Source organism: Oryctolagus cuniculus, chromosome 15, assembly GCF_964237555.1.
Source record: "Oryctolagus cuniculus chromosome 15, mOryCun1.1, whole genome shotgun sequence".
Classification (NCBI taxonomy): Eukaryota; Metazoa; Chordata; class Mammalia; order Lagomorpha; family Leporidae; genus Oryctolagus; species Oryctolagus cuniculus.
In genome coordinates this window covers 9,900,836-9,916,870 of record NC_091446.1, presented here as the reverse complement: position 1 = coordinate 9,916,870, position 16,035 = coordinate 9,900,836, and the positions used below count along the sequence as shown (strand labels likewise).

Below are 16,035 nucleotides of genomic sequence, written 5' to 3'. Positions count from 1 at the left end.
ATGGAATGCTTTGATCACAGGCTTAACCCACGGTGCCACAAATCCAGCCTCTTCAACATTGTTGATAAATCTTCATGCAGCAAGTATCTACCAACCATAATGCTAGTGATAATATTGCCCTGAGAAAGTGTAAGAGTATGGTTATAATATGGGTGTATAATAAATGAGTAAAAATACAGCCTCAAGATTAACCTCTTGGTGTTACCATGGCACACCTCCTAAAGGCCAAAGACTATTTTGTAGTTCCTTCTTGATTGTGTCTGTGAGAACAGTAGATTTTACTTTTGTGAATTTTTCTTCAGTGCAAGCTCAATCTTGTATGCCTTTATTATTAACACCTCTTTGACCTCTCCTTAGATTCAGAAATTTCCAGTGTAAAATGACATTAATAAGTCCCAGGGCACTTGGTTACCAGGTCAGTTGTATCTGGGAGAATAGAAATAATGCTTTTGTGAGGTGAAGGTGAAAGTGACTTTCAGTTCTTTTGTAAGAATTGTGTGCAGTGATGGTCTGTATTCATTACTTAAATGTGTGTCACTTTGATTCTTCAAAACATTTCTTTATTTTGAATAGGCTTAAACAAGATACCTTTTTTAGAGATTAAACTTGTTGTATTTGGTCATTAAGATATTATCCTTATGTTCTGAAGAAATGTGTCGCTCCCCCTCTTCGTGGAGGAACTACACAGGACCCTGCGCTGTTCTTTCGTCTGCTCGGCCCTCCCCGGGTTTGCTGCTGGTTCTTCCCGGGTTGGCTACTGTCCCTTCCACCTCCGTGGAAGGGCAGTTCTCCCTGGCCACATTCCCCACTTCCGCAGGGGAGCGGCACACCGCCGGCCGGCTCTCTCGGGGGCTGCACAGGTGTTCCCTTAGATGTTCCCCTTAGATGTTCCTGGTGCATGCCATCTCTCTCCTCCTTTATAGTCCTCCTCCGCCAATCCTAACTCGGCTGCCCACACGCCGAGTACGCTGCTCTCCTCCAATCAGGAGCAAGTCCTACAGCCCATTGGTTGAACTGGAGGCAGCTGTGTAGAAGCTGTTTTCTTCTCTCCCAGCACCATATTGTGGGAGAGCAGATGCATAGAATAAGTCTTAATTCCAGTAACTTAGTCTAGTCCGAATTGCTCCCCACAGAAATGAGTAGTAATTGTAAAAAATACAGTGACTCCTGGCCAACTTTGGGTTAATGAAAGAATGATAGTCTTTTTAGATGAGGTTTGATTTAAAGGAAAGTGAACAGTAATGTTACTGGTATGGTTGCTTTTTGTTATTGAAAAGTAAACCTGTTTTTCTTAAGATCCAGATCCTGTTCAGGAGCTTACTTACGATTTACGAAGCCAGTGTGATGCCATCAGGGTGACAAAAACTGTCCGTCCCTTCAGCATGGTGTGCTGCCCTGTCAATGAGAATGCAGCAGCCCTCATAGTGAGTGATGGCAGGGTCATGATATGGGAACTCAAGTCTGCGGTTTGTAATAGAAATTCACGGAGCAGGTAAATGAATCCAGGGGTTGGTGGGGGTTGTTTGTTGCTGTGGCTTTCTGTTTCCACTTTTAAAAGAGTTGCCAGAATTGTAAAAACAGCAGGGTCGTTTTTCTGTAAATATATTAGAGGTGGTAATGAAGATTTTAAATTATTAGGGGATTATGTAAATCTGCTATACCTCCCTTGCCAATGGGTAAAGTTTATAAGTACTGCCTACAAGTGGATGGGGGTGCCATGGCCTGGAAGTAAGGCTTTGCGTTCTTAATGTGCGATGCAGGTTTCACTGTGTAAAGCCACCTCATTGTTGTGTCTTTGCAGTAGCTCTGGTGCGTCCCCTTTGTATTCACCAGTGTCTTTCTGTGGAATCCCTGTAGGAGTGCTACAGAGCAAACTCCCAGACCTGTCCTTAGATAACATGATTGGTAAGCTGTTTCTTCTCTCACCTTCATGTTACTCTTTTTGAAGGGCAAAATTAATAGTCACTGACTTGTAATTATTATGAAGTCAGAGTTCATACTAGAAAACTAAAATGTAGAATTAGTCTCTTAAATCAGAGGGGTGTAAAATATTTACACATAAAAGTGCCTGAGGTAGCCGAGATTGGCATTTACAGCTGTAGCAATCCAGGACTGTTCATTCAGAAGTGGCTCTGATACCAGTGAAGGAGGCTGTTGGACGTCTGCACTCTGACTGGGGAGCCCTTGCCAAGCCATCCCGGACCTCCCCAGGGCCAGCAAGCTGGCCGGTCCCCGGCTTGGAACTCAGTGGAGGCTTCCCTCTCTCCCTTTCTGCCGTGCCTAATTCAAAATTCAGCTCAAGGATTGCGTCTAATCTCCCACGCCTGATTTAAATGTTCTTGTGTGATCCCTAATGGTTAATCAGTTGTGTCATAATGTGGTTTTACTTCCGTTACCTCCTATAAATTGTAAGCTCTGCAAGGATGAGACAGCGTCTGGTTTTAATTTTGTCCCTCCTACTCCAAAACTCAACAAAAGACCTTGTGCATTCTACATGTGCAGTAAATATTGAAGGATTAAAGTCACTGAGCAGAATTAGAAAAAAGACTTTAACTTTTTAGCATGAATTTTGTTATTTTTATAGTGAAGATCCTTTCAACATATTTGTAGGTAAAATATTCAAAGTTATTTAATTATGTATATACTTAATAATAGTAGATATTAAAGGAACAATGGAGGATTTGTGATTTCAAATATTATGCAATTGGAAGTTTTTAAGATTTTGTAAATACGCTAATTCTTTTAAAATTGTACCTGTAGTTTATAAAGCATTTTCTAAATTATTTATTCTTCCAACATGTGATTGAAAATGGGTATTAATAGTTTTTTTATTTAAGTACTTGATAGGTGATATACCAGAAAGAGCACTGCCTTATTAAGTTATATTAATCAGATGTGGTTTATTGAGTTCTTACTACTAAGTTAAGTGCTATGCTAAATACCCCACATGTTATCTCACCACAACCCTGCATGGTAGGTAATATTTCCATGAATCTATATGAGAATTTGCCCAAAACCACACAGCATATATATAAGAGAAAGAGCTGGTGTAAACCCATATTCCTGGCTCTGGAGCCTGCTCCTTAGCAGCGGCGGCTGCTCCACTGTCAGCTTGGGCAAGACCCTGACCTCTCTAGACCTTGACTTTGTCATGATTTCTGTCAGTTGTAGAATTCCTCCACACAGTGGCACTAACTTATACTTAAAATTCTTTCTGTTCACCATCCAGACATAAATCCAGCCGAGGATATTGAGAGACACACTTGTTTTGCAACGCTCATTTTATCAGTAACGTAATTTTCTGAGTTAATTGACCCTGTCTCTTCTTGATATAAAATATTAGAGTGAAAGGAATTATAAACACACATGAACAGAACTAATCAGTAATATGGAGCCCTTGGGAGGTAGAAATTTTATGCTGTTTAGGTATCTAAGTGGTATAAATTAGTCTTTTAAGAGGCCAGAAAAAAAATATAGGTTGTATAGCAGTTCTAGACAGTGCAGTTGATTTAAAACTGTTAAATAAAGCTTTGTTACTGGAAAACATTTTAATTAAAACTTTTAATTAAACTTTTAATTTGAAGTTCACTGTGTACTTAGTGATAATTGAAAGCAATTCAGTTAAATACAGAGTCTGATTTATATTCATTGGTAAAGGCGGCTGCTTATTAAGGCCTAATCTGCCCTACCTTGTAAATTGCCTCTTATGGAAAACTCTTGAAGAGTGATAGTTCTCAGGAATCAACTCCAAGCTAATAGTGTTGGCATATGTAGTTCCTACCTGTTGCATTTCCTATTCCTTTATGGCCCATGTTTTGTTACCAAATGTAGACAGAAAGAGTGGTATCAATTGTATGACTACTCCTAAAGGATCATTTTAATTGGATTAAATCGATGGCCATACTTTCTGTGTATTTTCTATTTTTTTGAAATAATATTGAGGGGTCAGCATTTAGCCTAGCAGTTAGGATGCCTGCTTCCCATGTCAAAATACCTGGTTCAGTAGCCAGCTCTGGCTCCTCACTCCAGCTTCCTGCTAAGGCACACACTGGGAGGCAGCAGGGATGGCATAAGTGATTGGTTTCCTGGCACCTGTGTAGGAGACTGGGCTTGAGTTCCTTGCTCCCAACTTTGGTCTGGCTCAACCCCAGCTGTTGCAGGCTTCTGGGGAGTGAACCACAGATGGGACTCCTCTCTGTCTCTTTGTTTCTCTACCTAATAATAAAAAATAAATAATTATTTTTAGGAAATATTTTTATGAAAAACTACAAAATCTGAAACATTCCTGGGTGAGAGATACTCAACCTGAATGTATTTTTATATTTACTATTTTACATATTTACACACAAAGTATTTAATTATAAAGCTTAAATTTTGGTGCCAGCATTGGGGCATAGCAGATAAAGCCACTGCCTATGACACTGGCATCATATATGGGTGCCAGTTTGTGTCCTGGCTGCTCCCTGCTAATGGCCTGAGCCCCTGCCACCCACGTGGGAGACCCGGATGAACCTCCTGGCTTTGGCCTGGCCCAGCCCTGGCTATTGCAATCACCTGAGAGGTGAACAAGCAGGTGGAAGATGTCTGTCTCTCCTGTCTCTCCCTCTCTCTGTAACTCTGCTTTCAAATAAATAAATAAATGTTTTCAAAAGCTTAATTATGTTGATACATCAAAGTTTCTTATCAGAAATCATTAATGAATTGTTTGAACCTGCTTGTTAAAAATTATTTCTTTGAGAAGCATAGAGACAGCAACTGGAGAGGCAGAGAGAGATATATGGATAGAGTTCCTGTCTGCTTGTTCATTCCCCAGCTGCTGGCCATTGCAGGGCCTGGACAGAGCCGAGGCTGGGAGCCAAGAACACAGTCCAGGTCTCCTAATAGTTGGCAGGGACCCAGTTTCCTGAGCCATGTCCACTCCCTTCCAGGGTCTGCGTTAGCAGGAGGCTGGAGTCAGGAATTGGATCTAGATATCAAATCCAGGTTCTCCAGTTAGGATGCAGTCTCAACTACTGAGCTAAACACTCATCCTTGAACCTGCTTTTGGTGATCACCAGTTCTATGTGAACTTTACAGAGGGCATTGGATTGAAAAGTAACCCTTTTAAAGGCAATAAAATGGGAATATGTTTCACTGTTCTCTAGTGTGTTTTCTTGATTTGTTCTGAAGCTTGTATTTAGTGCCCAAACACCAGGAACTTTGTCTAAAACCGTGTTTGTTCAAACTCAAATTTATAGGTCCTTGAATTCTAAAAAGCAATAACCAGGAGTAATCTACCCTTTGAGATGTTAGCCAGGGTGATTTAAGTCTGTGGCCGAGCACAGAGCCATTGTGGCCCTCGTAGCTACAGCCCCTAGAGTTTATTTCTGGGCCTGAAGAGCATGCGTGGGGAAGTGTTTCTGTAGATTCTTAAGGTCCGTGTGTGCTATAATAAACGTGCACTTGTATTTTCTGATTGCAAATTAGGGCAAAGTGCAATTGCTGGGGAAGAGCCTCCCAAAGGCTCCGCACTGCAGGAGGTGCACCTCAAATTCCTGCTCACGGGGCTGCTTTCAGGGCTGCCCTCCCCACAGTTCGCTATCCGGATGTGCCCACCACTGACCACCAAAAACATCAAGATGTATCAGCCGCTGCTTGCTGTTGGTGAGTGTTTGGCCTATACTTTTTGAGATTTGTAGTTGTGGTTTTGTGGGTTTGGGTTTTGTTTGATTCCTTTACTTGAATTGTCTTTTTTTTTTTTTTTTTTTTTTTTTGACAGGCAGAGTAGACAGTGAGAGAGAGAGAGAGAGAGAAAGGTCTTCCTTTTTGCCGTTGGTTCATCCCCAATGGGGGCGCGGCTGGCGCACTGTGGCCGGCACACCGCGCTGATCCGAAGCCAGGGGCCAGGTGCTTCTCCTGGTCTCCCATGGGGTGCAGGGCCCAAGTACCTGGGCCATCCTCCACTGCACTCCCTGGCCACAGCAGAGAGCTGGCCTGGAAGAGGGGCAACTGGGACAGAATCTGGCGCCCCGACCGGGACTAGAACCCGGTGTGCCGGCGCCACAGGCGGAAGATTAGCCTAGTGAGCCGCGGCACCGGCCTTGAATTGTCTTATTTTTAATTGCAGTGATGGAGCGTCCACCGTGAGACATGCAGTCAAAGCTCTGAGAGTAGCAACATATTTCTGAAGTAACAGGAGGATAGTCTTCGTAGGATAACGGACCCAGGCTCCTCAGCCTTTCCGGGGCCTCCCCAGTCGTTCTGTGCTTCTACTCTGTGTTGGGTCTTTGTTAACAACCTGTACAGTCAAGCTAACAGTTTAGTAATAACGATGTTCTTCATCTGCTAACAATTATATATTAAACATTGTTTTAAGTGGCTATGGTCTGTGTGACCTAGATCGCTATAAAGTTTATTTTTAAGAATAGTTTTGCAAGGAAGTTCTGAAGCTTTATGCAGCAGATGAGCTGCAGTTGGAATTTGCATTTTTACTATCATTCTGTTGCTTTGTATGAATCCATGAATCCTTTGAAATTGAGAACAGAAAGGAAGTGATAGTTCAAACAAGAGTACCATTCACTTTTCTTCCTAACTTACAAAACCATTTTAGGGACTGAAACTTTCTGAAGTGTGTCCATCTTCCTTCTATTTAAATTTTAGACACTCTGAAACCACGGATAGCTTTACGAATAATTGTTACTGATAGTGATAAACAGAAAGACTAGTAGTTAACAAAACGTGTCAGGCACTGTCCTGATTTGCATGTTTTCTCATTTAATCTCTACTGCGTACATTTTCTGTTTCTCCATCGTAAAGAAGTAATAACAGATTTAGTGTGGGGAAGTGATTTGCCCAGGAACAGGGAGCAGGACCAGGGTTTGAACCTGGGCTCCTTTAGCTACAGAAACCACATGCTTCACTATCTTATCATGATTTACTGAATGTAAGAGAAAGAAAACCCAAACTTTCTGAAGAAAAATGATTACTGAGCTCTGCTAAGTTGTCTGAGAATCAGCTATAATAAAATTTGTGAGTCTCAAAGAGTATGAACTCCTATGTGTATAAAAGTTTAAGAAAGTCCTTCTTCAAATTGTGTATGTATTGATTTAGGTTTTAAAGTCAGAGTACATGAGATTAGGCCCATTTTTAACAAGGAAGAAGACTAATTTTTAAAAACATATAGTTTGGGGCCAGCGCTGTGGCATAGCGGGGGAGGCCACCACCTGCAGTGCCAGTATCCTATATGGGCACCAGTTCAAGTCCCAGCTGCTCCACTTCTGATCCAGCTCTCTGCTATGGCCTGGGAAAGCAGCAGAAGATGGCCCAAGTCCTTGGGCCCCTACACCCATGTGGGAGACCCAGAGGAAGCTCTTGGCTTGGGATCTGCACAGCTTCAGCCATTGCAGCTGTTTAGGGAGTGAACCAGCAGATGGAGGACCTCTCTCTCTCCTCTCTCTCTCTCTCTGCATCTCTCTGCCTCACTTCTCTCTCTAACTCTGACTTTCAAATAAATAAATAAATCTTTAAAAAAATTTAGAACATAAATAAAAAATAAAAACATACAGTTTCTTTTATAAAAGATACCTGTTGTAAAATAATTGAAATCTTGAGAAAATATTTAAAAACTTTTTATTAATTATTGATTTGAGAGACATAGAAAGAAAAAGATAGACAAAGCTTTCTCATCTCACTGGGTCACTTCCCAAATGCTGGCAATAGCTGGGGTTGGGCCAGGCTTGAAACCAGGACCTGGGAATGTAGTCCGGGTCTCCCATGTGGGTGGCAGGGACTCAACCACTTCAGCCATCACCTCTTTCCTTCCAGGATGCACGTTGGCAGGAAGCTTCAGTCCCAGCGAGTAGAGCTGGGAGTTGAGCCCGGGCACTTAGATATGAGATGTGAACATTCCAACCGGTGTTTTTAACACCCACCTGGAGGGAAGACTGTTGTTGGAAAAATCTGGAAATACTACCAAATTAATACTCTTCTGTTACATCACTTGACAGGCACAAGTAATGGTTCCGTCCTGGTGTACCACCTGACCAGTGGGCTGTTGCACAAGGAGTTAAGTGTGCATTCGTGTGAAGTCAAGTGAGTGTGCATTATGCAGTCGAAGCACAGACGTCCACTAATCAGAAAACCTTCTCAGGGACTTTCACATTGAACACGCTGCAGTGGCGCTCACTGGACGGAAATGTGGGGATAGGACATGTGCATGTCCTGCCGTGTAAATCAGGATGCGTGCTCTTGTGGGCACGAGCAGTGGGGGATTTCTTCCTCTCTTACTGCCACTGCTTCCTTAAGGTGTTGGCTATTTTTTTTCACTGAAAATCACTGTGTTGCCTTGTTCAGGTTTATTTATTTTCCCTTTTTTACGAAGATCTATCAGTAGGACTGTTCCTAACAAATCAAGTAAAATCAATTTAATCTTGTTTGTTTAGACACCATCAGAGAAGGACTGCACTGTACAGCCCGTGTTTGACTGTGAGCTGTGTTCTATCACGAGCCATGAGTAGAGGTGCCTGAGGGAGGGCCGTCCTGGCAGACGAGTGCTTCTGACTCTGTTTCGAAGCCTTCACTCCTGCTCCCAGCAGCTTGCCGAATGCAAGCCTGCTTCCTTTTTTTGCCCCGTCAATCACAGAATGTAAAGTTACACGCCTACAAATATAATCCACACTGTTTTTTGAAGATCCTTCAATGAAAGTCTAAGAATGGCAGTTTTCTGTCTACTATGCGTTATGTAATTGTAGGTTTCGTGTGCGTATTAGAATCCTCAGTGAATGCATTATTCTGAGTAAATGGAGTAAATGGAGAAGTACGAACCCCCTAAGTGTCACAGCTCTCTGACTGTGATGGAGAGCTCCAGAAAGGTTGCATTACCATATCCTTTCAAGTACATTGTTGTGTGGTACAGCCTGGGCAGCTTTTTTGCCACCTTACACTGGGCCTCTGCAGTATTTCCCCACATGTGTTCACGTAGATGCCTGGAGCTCTGGGGTGCGGTGGGTGACGCAGGTGTCTGCACCCCCTCAGTCTGCCATTCGTTTTGTCCACAGGGCTTGCGCTCTGTCACTCTTACCTTGTTCTCTGCTCCGAATGATGTCTCTCCCTTTCTTTCCTGCCTGCCTTCCTTCTCCTGCTGTCTCCTTTCGCCCTTGCCCTGTCTGTGTAGTATTTTTTCTCATGGCTAACACCGTTGAAGCAAAACTTCCTTTTAACTAGTATTTGTTCTTAAGACTGTTTAGTATTACTGTGTCGCATGTATCATTTCATTGAATCCTCAGTAAACAGCCCTGTTGGGGAGGCACTATTACATTTCCAATTTCCAGAAAAGGAAACAGAATTACAATCTGGAGAAGAAATGGAGGGAACTCACTGTAGGCCTTTCAGGCCTCAAGCCTGAGCTTTTTGCCTGAGCTCCCAGTGCATGTGCTGGGTCTCCAGTGACAGAACCTAAGTAGATTAGGAGGAATCCTGTTGGCAGAAATTAAACATGTTGACTGAGCTGTGATTCCTGATAAGAATTTGGCACCTAATGTTGGGAAATCAAGCATGTTGCCAAAATCAAACACTTTTTTTTTTTCTGAACACTGAAACTTTCAGTAGTTAGTTTTTTATTTATTATTATTATTATTGACAGACAGAGTGGACAGTGAGAGAGAGAGAGACAGAGAGAAAGGTCTTCCTTTTGCCGTTGGTTCACCCTCCAATGGCCGCCGCGGCCGGTGCGCTGCGGCCGGCGCACTGCGCTGATCCGAAGCCAGGAGCCAGGTGCTTCTCCTGGTCTCACATGGGGTGCAGGGCCCAAGCACTTGGGCCATCCTCCACTGCACTCCTGGGCCACAGCAGAGAGCTGGCCTGGAAGAGGGGCAACCGGGACAGAATCCGGCACCCCAACCGGGACTAGAACCCAATGTGCCAGCACCACAAGGCGGAGGATTAGCCTAGTGAGCTGCAGCGCTGGCCCAGTAGTTAGTTTTTGGTTTGTTTGTTTGTTTGATTGATTTTTTTTATTATTATTTGACAGAGAGAGAGAGAGACAGAGAGAAAGATCTTCCTTCCATTAGTTCAACCCCGAAATGGCTGCTAAGGCCGGAGCACTGCGCCGATCCGAAGCCAGGAGCCAGGTGCTTCCTCCTGGTCTCCCATGCGGGTGCAGGGCCCAAGCACTTGGGCCATCCTCCACTGCACTCCTGGGCTACAGCAGAGAGCTGGACTGGAAGAGGAGCAACCAGGACAGAATCGGTGCCCCAACTGGGACTAGAACCTGGAGTGCCAGCGCTGCAGGTGGAGAAATAGCCTAGTGAGCCACGGCACCAGCCTCAGTAGTTAGTTTTAAGTAGTTTTATTATCCTGAATCAGATTGCAGATGTCATTAGGCATGTAACTTACCCAAGTTGTGAGAATATTAACAGTTTGTAAACATGACAGTGATTTATAAGGAGTAGCTTAGAAACTGAAGAACCGAGGAGTCTGCTATCCAGACAGAGGAATGTTAAGGCTGACCATGTAAAGATACTCCAGTTCTTATATGGATTTTCCCTCTTAGTTGCCATTTTGAAGATAATTTACATTTTATATTCAGAGACGCTGCCCAAGAGAATGATAGAATCCTGCTGTCTTTGTTTCAATTAATGTAATTTTAGTGTTACAATTAAAAGTCATGAAAATTTAATATATATTATAAAAATTTTTTAACTTATTGACAGTAAACCCCACATGCAAATTAAGTCTAACATTTAGATATTATTTTTCTACATATGCTAAATGTCATTTATGAGTATATATTCTAGAGTTCTTGAATCTTATGGATATACCTGGCCAAGGAATGTTAATTGCAGGTAGAGAAACATGTGGGGTTCTTTACATGGTGTTGTATCCAAGATGCTTTACAAGCGTGTACTGAGCATCTCCCCTGCACCTGTGGGCAGAGCTTTTGAGGCTGTATCTCCAGTCAAGGGTACTTAGAAGTACACCAGAGGGAATTGTACATGGAGAGTTTCTTGCATTAGTTTGTGTCTGTGTCCAGTAGGGCATATTGCATAAATACAGCCCAGCACTATCTTGAATGTCAGAAAAACGACTCTAGTAGCTTACATGGATTTCAGGACCTGGAATCAGATACTGAGCATAGTTTTGCATGTATTGAGTGGTTTGTAGGAGGAAAAATGATCTTTTTCTCTCTGTTAATTGGCAGAAGAATCTGAGAACTTGAAGGCCACTGAGAAAGTGTGTCACCCAGTGTGGAGGAAGAGCCACTGTAGCATCCCTAGTAGGTGACCGATAGGTCCAACTTTAGACTTTTCTAGGAGTCTGAACTCCAGATATCTGCCAGCAGATTTGAAGGTTACAGTTGTTCAAGGGGTTGGGAATCTTACCAGGAAAATTCCTAGGTCAAGTCAGAAAATCAACTGCTGTTCTCATTGGCTCATAGCCCTTGGGGTCAGGGTGTATTGTGATGCCGATGTTCTGATCCTAAAGGCAGTGTGGCGCACAGCCCAGCAGAGTCTTTGTTCTTTTCTTCTGAGAAATAATCCTCTCCTGTCTACCCCACTTTGAAGTCCACCTTGGTTTTTACTTTCTTCCCTAGGAATCAGATACAGGTGCTGTTGCTCTAGTCTGTTCAGAGACACTGTTTATCCTGCCGGATGACAGTAAGCACCACCCCATCCTGTTACGTCCTGTACACAGGGGCGTGTTGTGAACAGTGAGGAAAGACTTCTCTTCTCTAGTGGACATAAGTGTTAGTCTGGTTTGTGCTGCTGTGTCAGAATATCTGACACTGTGGAGTTTATAATGAACAGAAGCTGATTTGGCTCATGATCCTGGAAGCTGGGAAGTCCAAGGTAGAAGAGCCAAATCTGGCAAGGGCTTTCTGATTCTATCATTCCCTGGTGGAAGGGCAGGACAAGAGGGAGAGAAGGAGAGGACCAGACTTGCTTTTATAACGAACCACTCTCATGGCAACAGCATTAATCCATTTGTGAAGGGCAGGGCCCTTGAGTCCTAATCAGTTCTTAAAGATCTCACCTCTCATCACTGTTGCAATGGGGATCAAGATCCCAGTGCAGACTTTGAGGGGTGCATTCAAACCACAGTGCTTGGCACTGGTAACCTAAGGAATGCAAGTTTTTTCTTGGATGACATTTATTTAATAACAAAGTTTCTTGAATGCCTAGCACATGTCTGGAGAGACATGATATGGTACCTCCCTCGAGTGTACAATCCAGTACAATGTTTTTCAGCCAATTACACTGGTTCCTCAGTTATTTAGGCTTACATCAAAACTTTATTTCTCAGCATTGCTTGAAAGTAGCTGTGGCTGTGGCCATGAGTGAGATTTGGTGCCCAGAGTCACCAGGGGCCTCCACTTGCTGCCCACTGCTTCAGTGTAGGGAAGTAAAACCCAAGCCCCAACAAGTGGGGAAAGAAAAAAAAAAAAACCTGTGTTTGTCCTTTGGGTCTCAGCTTTAGTGGTCCACCAGGAAACCCTGCCTGATCTCTGAGCCCAGATTTTCTGTGACCCTTGCATTCCCCCATTGAACTCTGTGACAGCTTCTTTTATAATAGTTAATACAGAAAGCAGTTGTACAGTGTCTCTTTTCTGCTGCATTGTAAGCTTTAGAAGGACAAGTTATATCTGATTCAAGCTGTATTGCCAGTGCCTTCCACAGTTAGGAGCATATACTGAGTTCTTAACATATATTTTTATAATGAAGACTAGGAGGAGTGGAATTGTTAGTGTCTAGGGATCATGGCTTCACTCTCCTGGAGCATAAGTAGTTTAGATTGCAGCAACTGGACGTGGCAGGGTGGGTCTTAGGGTCCTCCATGGATAAGCATCTGCCTGAAGCTACCAGACACACATACAAAGTGGAATAAGACACAAAATGATTTCCCTCTTCTCTTGTTCTAAGTAGAACAATTAATGAATACTGTACCTGCTAGAGGAAATAAAGGAGAAACGAGACGAAGGGACTTTCTAATGAATAATTACTGAAATTATATGCTATCCACTGTAGGCATGGTCTGAGCTCAGTAAATGGAGGGGTCAGGTCTGATTGAGAAAGCAGGGCTTGAAGTACCTCTTGGAATAAGAGCAATAGCATGTGGACAAGGAGGAGACCCACACGCTCAGGGATCAGAGAGCCACAGGGGGCTAGAGCCAGGACTGGAACTCCAGGAGTGTTTGAAGAGGGAGGGAAAGAGGTCTTGCCAGGCATGGAAGTTCCCGAAGCTACAGCTGTAAGCAGCTTAATTTGAGTATGTCTGCACAACTGACTGTTTGAGGAGTGGTAATCCTTGATAGATGCACCAATTCCCAGCTGTTGAAAATCGTTTCTTTAGTCATCTTTGGATTGTGTTTGCCCCTCTTAGAAAAGACAAGCTGGTGGGTACATGGGGATCAGTGAGGAAGAACACTCTAGTTAAAATAGCAGATAAGGTTCAAGTGACTGCGTGGTAAGCATGGTTAGGTAGGATGGAGCGAATGGCTGGACAGCCTGGAAAGCCACATGGAGAAATGGGGATATGATGCTGGGAGCTATTGTACTTCCTGAGACAATGAGAGACATGTTAAAAGCACAATTTCATGCTAAATCTAGCAGCTGCCTTCAAATTGGTATAGAAATGGATAAACCAGAGTAGGAGTCAGTAAGTAATTTTGTAAAGGCCCAGGTAGTAAATACAGTAAATACTTTAGGCTTAAGATTTTAGGCTGGGGCAGGTGTTGTGGCACAGCGTGTTGAGCCGTGGCTTGGGACACCTGCATCCATACTGGGGTGCTCGTTCAAGTCCTGGCTGTTCACTTCCCATCCAGCTCCCTGCTAATGTGCCTGGGAGGCTGTGGATGATGGCTCCATTGCTTGAATCCCTGCTACCTATGTGGGAGACCCAGATGGAGTTTCTGGCTCCTGGCTTCCACCTGATGCAGCCCAGCCATTTAAGGAGTGAACCCCAGTAAAAGGAAGATGGAGCGCTCTCTCTCCATCTCTCTCTCTCTCTCTCTCTCTCCCTCCCTCTCCCTCTCCCTCTCCCTCTCCCCCCCTCTGTCTCCCCCCCCCGTCTCCCCCTCTCTCTCCTCTCTCTCATTCTACCTAAGAAATAAATATTTACTTTGAGATATTTTAGGCCATAAAACCTCTATAGATCAACTCTGCCATTGTACTATGAGAGCAACCACAGGAAATATTTTTCAAAATTAATTAATCTATGTGAGAGAGACAGGCAGGCAGAGAACTCGAGCCAGGAGCTGGGAACTCCATGCAGGTCTTCCATGTGAGTGGCAGGTACACATTTACTTGAGCCATCACTGCTGCCTTAGAGTCTGCATAGCCGGAAGCTGTAATCAGGAGCCAGAGCCGTGACTCCGACCCAGGTACTCACGTGGGCTGTGATTGTCCTAATGACATCTTAACCACCAGGCCAACGGCCCACCGGTGTCATAAAGGCTGCGCACTTGCCCACAGAGCGGAGCTTCAGACTTCTCTCCCAGGCCACCTCAACTGTTCGGCAGTGCAGATCCCTCCGTGCCTCTCATGGGTGCTTGGCCCGCTGGCGCCTTTCTGTTTCCCACCTCTGCAACTTTTGAACATTAGCTGTTAGTAGGGAGAGTGTGTGTCACCTCTGTCAGTTCCACAGAAATGAGCCCCACAGAAGTGAGGGTTACGGGTTGCTGTTTTGTCAGCTGTGGGTTTCTCTCTGAAATTTGTCTATTTGCTTTTCTATAAATGATGACACCATTTGGAACCTTCATCCACTTCCAAATCTAACAGCTTGTTTTGTGTTTCTGCCTCTTAACCAAGAAGGAATTTTCATAAAATTCACTAGTATACTCAACTTTAAGCATTCTGTTCATAACATTTTTATACCACTTATTTTTAAGCAGTTAAAATTCTTGGAAATGGCTGTGATGTGACTCCCTGACTAGATTTTAGTAGTCGTTTTAATCCTGTTACATTTGGAGATAAAGTTTTTGTTAGAAATGATTTCATATGTCAGAACTATATGGTAATATAGTTACAAATAAGAGGTAATATTTTTAATTGTGTAGTAAAAGGTCTTAGGAAAATTTTTAAAATGAGCTTTTCAAATTAAAAAGGGGTATTAGATTAATTTTTACTTAATTTCTCATTGTAGGGGTATTGAATGGACAAGTTTGACTGGTTTTCTTTCTTTTGCTACTTCAACACCAAACAATATGGGATTAGTGAGAAATGAACTTCAACTGGTTGATCTTCCAACAGGTTTGTGTATTTCTACTATTAAAACGTTCAGAGTGATTCAAAGATGTTGCTGTTCATAAAACATGCTCCAAAGTACTTTTTTTCACCTTGGAATTTTTTCTTATATTATATGCTTACATTTTATTCTTTGTCCTATAATAATTCTTAGAAAAATCTCATTTTATTTTGTATAGAAATCTTGTTAATACAAATACATAATCAAGGGAAGTAACATTAGCCTGGACAGATTCATAAGAAATGTGAAACCAATTCTGCTTCCTACTTGAGTGTGTGTTATGTATAACCTGAAAATAAATTTTAAAATAACTCATTGTGGTTAGACTTCATTAGATTTTTCATTTAAAATTTTGGCCTTTGTATTAAATTTTTTTTAAGATTTATTTATTCACTGAGAGGCAGAGCAACAGAAGGGGGAGCAGGGAGAGACAGAGAAGTCTTCCATCCACTGGTTCAGTCCCCAAATGGCTGCAACAGCCAGAGCTGGGTTGATCCAAAGCCAGGAGCCTGGAGCTTCTTCTATTTCTCCCACATGGGTACAGGAGCACAAGCACTCGGGCCATCTTCCACTGCTGTCCCAGGCCATTAGCAGGGAGCTGGATCTGAAGTGCAGGAGCCAGAACTCAAACCAGCATCCATGTGGGATAGTAAAGGCTTAACTTGCTACACCACAGCGCCTGGACTAAATTCTTGAAAACCTCATAGCTGAAGGATTATTTTGAATTGCCCACATTTAAAGTTTTGATAGTTTTTGGCTGACTGAATTAGGAAAGTTAGTTTGGAAGTTTAACATTTTTGTAATAGGAAACAGTCT

The 16,035-nt window shown here is 43.1% G+C and overlaps 1 protein-coding gene and 1 non-coding gene across 2 annotated transcripts in view; both read left to right on the top strand.

The window, feature by feature from the left end:
• The window catches only part of WDR11 (WD repeat domain 11), a 58,115-nt gene that overhangs the window by 13,836 nt on the left and 28,244 nt on the right, over positions 1-16,035 (top strand). The window contains exons 8-12 of the mRNA XM_002718693.5: positions 1,297-1,492; positions 1,802-1,905; positions 5,467-5,643; positions 7,986-8,070; positions 15,118-15,224. Coding sequence (XP_002718739.2) covers positions 1,297-1,492; positions 1,802-1,905; positions 5,467-5,643; positions 7,986-8,070; positions 15,118-15,224 — 669 coding nt within the window. The remainder of the gene's footprint in view (positions 1-1,296; positions 1,493-1,801; positions 1,906-5,466; positions 5,644-7,985; positions 8,071-15,117; positions 15,225-16,035) is intronic.
• Positions 12,281-12,401, top strand: LOC127484291 (small nucleolar RNA ACA64). The gene has a single exon (XR_007911172.1). It is a non-coding gene; the product is annotated as a small nucleolar RNA ACA64 (small nucleolar RNA).